General features: G+C 47.4%; 1 protein-coding gene across 1 annotated transcript; it reads right to left on the bottom strand.

Moving 5' to 3' along the window:
- Positions 1-1013: 1013 nt before the first annotated feature.
- On the bottom strand, positions 1014-4597 carry LOC118596693. Its single transcript, XM_036207572.1, is given in 4 exon segments — positions 1014-1649; positions 1752-2887; positions 2890-3913; positions 3985-4597. Coding segments are annotated over 4 exon segments (3339 nt in total). The 5' UTR covers positions 4528-4597.
- Between the last annotated feature and the right edge of the window lie 4870 nt (positions 4598-9467).

Raw genomic sequence — 9467 nt, 5'->3', positions numbered from 1 at the left:
GCCACCTTCTGACTTACCTGGGAGATGAAGGCGGGCCCATTGTCTGACCCCAGTATCTGGGGCATTCCATACCTGGGAAAGATGTCATCCAGGAGTTTCTTGGTTACCATGGTAGCAGTCTCTTTCTTGGTAGGGAAGGCCTCCGTCCATCCTGAAAAAGTGTCTACAAAAACCAGAAGGTATCTGTATCCATATAGCCCGGGTTTTACCTCAGTGAAGTCAAGTTCCCAATGGACTCCGGGGCGGTGGCCTCACAGGCGGCTTCCTCTGTTCAGATGGGTTTTTCCTGGGTTGACTTGGGCACAAGCAGGGCAGCTGGAAGTCACCTGTTGGAGGACCTGTTCCTGATTCAATAATACAGTGTTCGAAGCCTCATCAGCCAGAAGGGCCTTCATCTTGTTTTTGCTTAAGTGGGTTAGTGCGTGGAGGAACTTGAGCATGTATTTAGTGTGGGAAGTTGGCATAACTAATTTGTCATCTATGATGTAAGCTTGTCGTTCGGGGCTCCATTCCGCCCCCATTTTCTTTGCTAGTTCCTGGTCCTCCAGGCTGTAGGGCATGGGGTCCCTGCTTGGCTGTTGGTCGTCCTGCAAGACCAGCAGCTGGTCGCCCCTGGGGGGTTGTAAGGCCACTGTCTGGGCCGTCAGATCGGCCAGCCGATTTCCCCGCGCTATTACAGAGTCATCCTTTTGGTGCCCGGGACAGTGTATAATGCTGAGCTGATGTGGGAGGAACAAAGCCCTTAAGAGGTCTAAAATTTCCTTTTTGTTTTTAATTTCCTTGCCCTCTGAGGTCAGGAGGCCTCTGCTATCGGTATAGACTGTGAGTCTCTTACCTTCCACCATCCGGAGGGCCTGGGTCAGCGTGACCAGCTCTGCCCTTTGGGCCGATGTTCCGGGCGGCAGCAGTGAAGCCCAAATTACCTCTGATGCGTTAGTGACTGCTGCTCCGGCCCTCCGTTCTCCTTCTTGGAGAAAGCTGCTCCCATCCGTGAACCAGATGAAATCTGGGTTTTACAGCGGTTGATCTGTTAGGTCGGAGCGGGTACCATGGGCCTCTGCCAGAATCTGGAGGCAATTGTGCTCCTCTGATGGATCTGGCAAGGGCAGCAGGGTAGCGGGATTGAGGGAGACAACTGGTCCGAACACCACTCGGTCTGTGTCTAACAACAGAGCCTGGTAGTGGGTCATCCTGGAATTTGAGAGCCATTTATCTGGAGGCTGCCGGACCAGAGCTTCCACCGCATGGGAGGATAACACAGTTAATGACTGTCCCAAAGTCAGTTTCCCTGCGTCCTTGAGCAAGACAGCGATGGCGGCTACCATGCGCAGACAAGGGGGCCAACCTGCAGCCACCGGGTCCAATTTCTTGGATAGATAAGCTACAGGTCTCTTCCATGGCCCCAGCACTCCTTTTGCAAAGCCTGAGATCTCGTCCACGAATAGCTCAAAGGGCTTAGTCAGATCTGGTAGGCCAAGAGCTGGTGACTCGAGTAAAGTTCTCTTAATTCGTTGAAAGGCCTGCTGTTGCTCCTCTCCCCAGTGGAACATGACCCCGGGCTTGGTGAGAGGATATAGAGGGGCAGCCATCTCAGCAAAACCTGGGATCCAGAGGTGGCAGTAGCCGGCTGTACCTAAGAACTCTCGCACCTGGCGGGGGTTCCTTGGAGGGGGTATGGAGATTATGGCCTCCTTCCTTGCTTCCATGAGCCATCTCTGTCCTCCCTCCAGGGTGTAACCCAGGTAAATGACTTTGCTTTGGCAAATCTGGGCCTTCTTGGCCGAAGCCCGATAGCCCTTCTGTCCCAGTTTAGTCAAAAGGGCCCGAGTGCCTCTCAAACATTCCGTTTGGGTTCTGGCTGCTAGGAGGAGGTCATCCACATATTGGAGCAAGATTAAGGCCGGGTGCTCGACCCAGAACTCGGCCAAGTCTGAATGTAGGGCCTCATCAAAGAGGGTCGGGCTGATCTTAAACCCCTGGGGGAGACGAGTCCAGGTCAATTGTCCTGAAAGTCCCATTTCTGGGTCTCTCCATTCAAAAGCGAATAGCAGCTGGCTCTGGGGATGCAATCTCAAACAGAAGAAGGCATCCTTTAAGTCCAGTACCGTGTACCAAATATGGGTTGGTGGAAGAGTGCTGAGGAGGTTATAGGGGTTTGGCACCGTGGGGTGTATATCTTCAACCCGTTTATTAACCTCCCTCAGGTCTTCAACTGGTCTGTAATCCCCTGTCCTGGGTTTTTTTACCGGCAGGAGGGGGGTATTCCAAGGGGATCGACAGGGCACAAGTACCCCCTGGTCCAGGAGCCTCCGGATGTGTGGTTTAATACCCTCATGGGCTTCCCGGGACATGGGATACTGTTTGATTGAAACATGAGTGGCGGAGGCTTTTAATTGAATAACAAGAGGGGGTTGGTTGCGAGCCAGCCCCAAGCCGCCAGTCTCTGCCCATGCTGAGGGAAATTCTCTCAACCAGCCCTGTATCCCTTCTGATGGCTCCTTAGAGGACTTGGATTCAAAGAGGCGGTATTCCTCTTCCAGTTTTAGGGCTAGGACTTGTAGGGGGGTCCCTTTGGGCCCCGTAATGGTCGACCCCTTGTCATCAAAATAGATCTGAGCCTTGAGCTTAGTCAACAGGTCTCAGCCCAATAATGGGTGAGGGCAATCAGGTATATGCAGAAAGGAGTGGGTTACCTGTCCAGATGCCAGCTGAACCTTTCTTTTGGTGGTCCATCGATATCTCCTGCTACCCGTGGCCCCCTGGACCAAAGCTGTGCGGTCACTGAGAGAGCCTCCGGTATGGGTCAGGACTGAATGTTGAGCTCCGGTGTCCACTAGGAAGGTCACTGGCTGCCCCCCGATCTTGAGAGTTATCCTAGGCTCAGGGGGGCGGCCTCCTGGCCTTGACCTCCCTAATCTTCCAGATTGAGGAGGTCCATGGCTCTTGTCTTAGTTTTTCCAGGCCCTCGGGGTTTCTTTGGGCAGTCACGAGCCCAATGTCCTCTTGCTTTGCAGTAGGCGCATTGGTCTTTGTCAAGGGGTGTCCTTCTTTGATCTCCATTCCTAACTCCCTCTCTGACCTGTCCCTGAGACACTACAGCGGCCAGGACTTTACTTATTTCCCTATGACGTTTCTTATCTCTCTCTTCCTGTCTCTGCCACATTCTCTCCTCCCGCTCTTCGGGAGTTTCTCTTTTATTAAAAGCTTTTTCTGCCTCCTTCAACAAATCTGACAAACTGAACGAATTCAATCCCTCTAGTCTCTGTAACTTGGCCCTTATATCTGGACTTGACTGATAGATGAAAGACAAGATGACGCTCGGCGCCTGTCCTGGATCTTCCGGATCATATGGGGTATACATCCTATAGGCCTCTTTAAGTCTTTCCAGGAATGCTGCCGGCGTCTCATCCTTTCCCTGGACCACATTTCTAACCTGAGCCAAATTGGTGGGGTGCCTAGCAGCCCCCCGGAGACCCGCTAAGAGCAACTGGTGAAAGAGACGTAGGTGCTCCCTACCTTCTGGGGTCATGAAGTCCCAGTTCGGGCGGGTGAGGGGAAAGGCTGCATCAATAACATTAGGCAGTTGGGTGGGTCTTCCATCGTCTCCAGGAACCTGCTTCTGAGCTTCTAAGAAGACTCGCTGCTTCTCCTCCACTGTCAGGAGGGTTTGCAGTAACTGCTGACAGTCATCCCATGTAGGCTGGTGGGTCACTAAAATGGACTCAATCAAGTTAGTCAAGGCAACAGGGTCCTTAGAGAAAGGAGGATTATGCTGTTTCCAGTTGTAAAGATCAGAGGCCAAAAACGGCCAGTACTGAAGCTGGTGATTGGGGCCTTCCCTGAGGGGGAAGGCCCTGGATACTTTGGCTGGTTCATCGCGCTTTCCTCGTAGGCAATTGGAGAGGGTGCCGGGCTCTCCTCCTCCCGCTGTCCCTGTAGAGGATATTCGGGGACCGCCGCCGCCTCCGGCGCCGGCACGGGGACCGCCGCCGCCGCCGGCACCGCCGGCATGGGGACTGCCGCCGGTCTCTCCGGCGCCTGATTCCCCGGATACGGCGGTGGGTCCTCTGTCAAAGGGTCAATAAGGGGTGAATTGGGGTCCGCAGGAAGGACAGGGGTTTTAGGGGGATTCTTTCGTGGGAGAATAGGGTAAAGGGAGGAGGTAGGAGGGGCGAGAGGGGGCGGCGGTGCTGTGGGGGGGCAGGCCTGGGGCGCTGGAGGGGAGAGAAACGGCTTAACCCATGGTGGGGATTTGGTCGCTAGGAGTTTCCATATAGCGATGTATGGAACCTGGTCTGGGTGGCCATGGGGACCTGGAGCGAAGACTTTTCCCTCCACCTGTAAAATTAGACTGAGATTAAAAGTTCCCTCGCGAGGCCATCCTACATTCATTGTGACCCAGTCAGCCTCGCAAAGGGTGATCCATTTTTTTTTCTTGATCACAAGTCCCTCGTTGTTGGCTCGTGCTTTCACGTCTGACCAGTGGTCAAGCGTGAGGCTCAAGGGTGTGGTGACAGTCTGTCCCATAGCTGTTTCTAGGAAGAGAGCGCTCAGACAGAAAATAACAAACGACAGACAAACGCAAACAAGACTGACACGCGCTGCGCGGCTCCGGCTCCAAACCGAGAGCAGAAACTCAGACGGAGAGTGCGAGGGTCCGGATCCCTCGTCTCCAACCAACACCACATATCCCTCGGATATGGGAGTGACCCCGAAAAACCGTGCCCCTGAGGGGACTTCAGACACCCGTGGAACGTCTTCCAGGGTTACAGTGGGCGAAGTCCGAGCCCGTCAGCTCCTTCTGGCCCCCACCGCCAGAGACAGATTATCAGATGCGCGCGAACCGACAAACAATCAAACGGAACGACATATAGTGAGGCCGGCTGGCTTACCTCCTGACGGTGGGTCGGTGGTCCTGGGGAGGGGTCTCTATCTCTGTGGGACCTCCAATGAAAGACCCCCACAGGAGATCTTCCCTCAGGAGAGACCCCAAACCCAAGGAACACGCCGAAACCACGGATCAGATGCAAACAGCAAGAGGGTTTATTCAAATGCGCAGGTACCTGGGGCTACAAAGTCTCTGGGAAGACTTGTGCGCCTTCCTAGGGGAAGGGGGACTTCTTATAGGATCCTAGGAGCAGAAGCGCGATTACAGAAGTGAGAAGCATAGTTACAGGGTTCCCATTGGTTAATTCAAATAAGGCCGGGGTGAACTTGGGGACTATCTTTAATGTTCAGAAATGTGCAGCTGTTTGTTCTCCAAGGCCAGGTAGCCAATTATAGATATCTTGTTCTGACTCAAGGTTTTTTCCTCCCAAGGCCGGGTGTTTGATATCTCCTGCTTTGACTCAAGGTTACTTTCTCAATTATCTCTCTCAAGGCCGTTTCTTAGGCTAAGTTACTGAGACAGGGGGGGGGGGCATTTCAGCTTAATAGTAACATATTAGCCACTTCTCTAGCTTCAGAACCAGAAGCTTTGTCAGCTAAGAGCCTGAGACTAATTAGACACGTCTGCTTTTACAGAGGATGATGCACAACTCATTCAAGCCCATCTATTATGTGCAACTGTGCAGTTGTGGCCTGTAAGAACTCTAACATCTAAGATGGTACTCAGCTCTTCAAACTGCTGAGCATTTGTTAAGAGCAAAAATATATCATTTCTCTCCCTGTGGTGGCCTCAGCATCATGCACTTACTTGAAAATGTGTTAAAAATGTGCAGAAGTAGGTTTAAGATTTATGTCAGCTTTTTTTTTTTTCAAGGCTTTGGGCAGAACATGTGGATAGGACAGAAAGACACATTATAGTTCTAAAGTTATTGCCATCATTTCTTTTCATGCTTTTGATATATCCATTTCTCATGGCAATATTTGAGTTATTCTCAGGTCAGTTAGTGGCTTGTGTTTAGAAAGCACACATACCCAAAGTCTTACTCTCTGCTGTTTCTATGTTGTGTCCTGCTTTTCTTGCACATCGTGATACTGACTTTGAGTATCCTTCATTCTCTACACAGCTGTAAAAAGAATGCCCATTGCTTCAAACCTTTTTGAGATGCCTTCTGACTCTGTCATTCCATGATCCCTCCCAATTGTACAGCACTGTACTCAGTGCACTCAGGGCACAGAATTTTGACCTCTTTTCTCTCTAAATCACATTTTTATACATTGTAACATGCCCATTTATGATTACATGTCTGTTCTGTCTCACACAATGAAGGTAACGTGGGCTCACCCCACTCTGAAGATAGGAATGTGACTGCTGATGGTGTAAGAGATTGTGTCCATTTTGATATCTTTTGTAAAAGGAACATAGAGAATGTTCTTCTGGCTGGTTTTCCACCTCTGTACTTGGTTTGAACAATTCATAAGCATTAATGTATTTGGAGTTCTTTAGAAAACAGAAAGGATCTCATGCTAATCTCTTGCTGCAAGTCTCATGGTCTTCTGTCACTCTTAAAATAATGTTCTTGTGCTGGGAAATGTCTGTCTATCTCTTCTGACTACCACTCCTATATCCTTGGCTTCTTCATCTAGTCCCTTCTTCTTTGACATGTGAAGAACACAAACACTTCGCCCAAAACAGAATATCATTGTCTGGAGTTGGCTTCGGATGTCAGTTTATGAATGTGGCCTGTCAGGGTACAGAACTCAGTAAGCTGAAAGCTAGTATTCATTCTTGAATTCCTGCGTGGTGGGCATTCTTCTCTGGCCTGTGTGGTCTGAGTTCATCATTCTGCAGAAGATGCCTGTCCCTCTCCTGCTCATCTGTATCTACAGTCTAATGGAACAGGAACCCTGTAGCCATCCTTTCTGTAACTGCCCTTCACTCATTGTCTTACTTCTTGTGTTTTACAGTACTTGAAATTCTCACGGACTTATCCATGAGCTATGGATAACTCGACTTTAAATATCCTATCTGTTGGTTATGATTCTACTAAATAAAAATAGTTTCCTTCCTGTGGAACTAGGTAATTAGGGTTTTGGCATTTCTTAAGCATCCACTAACATATTTAAAATGCAAACTACAATTAAGATGGTAGTTACAGCACTTGCAGTGGAGAGTTAGAATTTGGGATCCAGTATTCCTGGAGTTTGAGATCAGCTTCACCTACATAAGCACACTGTTTTCTGAGCCTTCCATTGGTAAACACATAAAACATTCATAGCAGCATGTGCTGCTGGTTGTTACTGTGACCTGCCACCTCCTCCAGGAAGCCTTCTCCAGATTATCTTCTGCACTTTTCTTATCTCAGATGTTTAAAAAGTAATTCTTGAGAGATAAATCTGCAGTCTCAGAAGCACTTCCTGATCTTTCTCTACATTTTGGATGTGTGAAGCTCTCCAGTATGATGTTTTAGTGCTTGAACTCAAGAAGGGTAATTTGGAGTTGTATTGATCAAGGATTAACCTCTTTGCCTAGCAGAGAAGTATAATATGGTATCCAAACCGGAGAGAAGAAAATCAAGTTCACAGATGCCCATAAGGTGGTGCTGCATGCCCACAATCACAGGGAACAGTATTCTGTGGAAGTGGATTGAGGTCTACAGTAAGACAGTACTGGGAGAAGTTGTTAGTCAGACAGTTTGGATTTACACTGAGACCTCATTCTAGTCTTCATTGAACCCCTTCTTTTGGGCTCAGAGAAACTAATCTTTGGAATTTAGATGCATTAACTATTTATGACATAACATTATTTTAAAAAAATCAAGTGTTCTTTACAGAATTTAGGAAAAATTCATAAAAGCTGAGAGAGGTTGATAAATATTTAAGTAAATATAAGTATTATGGCATCCTCTCTGTTTATGAAGTTTGATTTGGTTGTTTAATTAATTCATAAATACCCACAACCACTTTGTAAAATGTGCCTTTACATTACTGGTTTTATGATGAGAAACTGAAGGATCTCTGAAGTTTAGTTTCTGAATAGAGCTGGATACAACATTCTTAAGGCTGTCAGGTCTGGATGCAAATATTGTTTTTCAGGTTTTGAGCCTGTATTTTTATTCACTCCTACAGGATACTGGCTCCATTCCAGTGCCTGCTTTTCCTTGAACTGGCAATGCATCCTTGGATGAGATGCTCACTTATACTGATCTGTAGATGCTTTGTCCACCAAAATAAGCCCCATTCAAAAGGAAATTTAGATGATGGAATCACACATCCTGAGTTGGTCATCCATAAACTAGTGGAATGCGCACATTGTTAGAACATAGCTTTTTGTTGTTGTTTTTTTGAGACAGAGTTTCTCTGTGTAGTTTTGTTCCTTTCTTGGAACTCACTCTGTAGCCCAGGCTGGCCTTGAACTCACATGAACTCAAAGTTATCTGCCTGGCTCTGCCTTGAGTTCTGGAATTGAAGGCGTGAGCCACCACTGCCTGGCTAGAATATAGCTTTTATGACACATAAATTATTGCTTTATCCTCTAAATACTCTTCTTTGGTATATACAGAAATGTCTTCACTTTTCTAGTGGGTCTGTTGGTTGTAGTGCGGGATCTTTACAGTCAGTAACAGAGGGGAGCTCATAGGATTGTGTCATGGTCTTTGTTTCCTACCCGTTGGTTCTATGACCTGAGACAAAGCACTCACCTTCTCATAGTTGAACTTGTTGATTTCTGAGATAACTTGGGCTATTGGGAAGATTTTTTTTTTTGTCCCAGGCATGACCACAGTATTTTTTGATCTTTACAATAACATAGACTCTCTTTTATGTACATATCATGATGATGATTCTGAAAGTTTTACAACCCCTTCACAATAGATCACTATATAATGTCCACATAGATTTCATTCAGTACTTCAGTGCACTCTGTATGTGTGTGTGTGAAAATATCACTACCTTATTAACAAGTTGAATTAATCCATGTTAATCCCCAGAGAAAATTATGTAAATATGATTAGGAGGGAAAATGCTACTGTGTGTCATGTCCTAGGTTTGATTTAGGACATGGAGGTATAGCAACCATCAAAAATGCCAACAGATAAGGGAGTGAATGTGTGATGTCTTCCTTTATGGTGCTTAAACAATGACCCACCCTCTACAAAGCTACGTGCACAAGGCCACACCCATGACACCGAAGCTTAGGAGCCACGGTCGATGGCACTGAAACACAGGATCTTATTTCTGCTGCTGCTCTCTACAGAAAGCACAAGCTTGCTCTCCCTGGGAATGAAGCACAGGAGCAAAGTTACTCAAATGATTAGACCTTTTCTCAGATGGCTTGTCCTTTTCAGTATTGCTGTCCTTGCCGGTCCATAGGCAAACTGAAAATGAATATTGACAATGAATATCTAGTTAGGTATGGGGTGAAACTTGAAGGTATTTGGACCACCTAGGATGACAAGAGTTTATGTGTTCATCTATGTGAATACGTAAATGCATTAATTATAAATTGGAGAAGGGAAGAAGAGAGAGAATTATAATCTAATCTACTGGGACTGGATTGATGATTCAATAGTTAAGAGAATTTG

Source organism: Onychomys torridus, chromosome 16 (genome assembly GCF_903995425.1).
Source record: "Onychomys torridus chromosome 16, mOncTor1.1, whole genome shotgun sequence".
Lineage (NCBI taxonomy): Eukaryota > Metazoa > Chordata > Mammalia > Rodentia > Cricetidae > Onychomys > Onychomys torridus.
The sequence above is the reverse complement of the archived record's forward strand: the minus strand, read 5'-3'. Positions and strand labels throughout refer to the sequence as shown.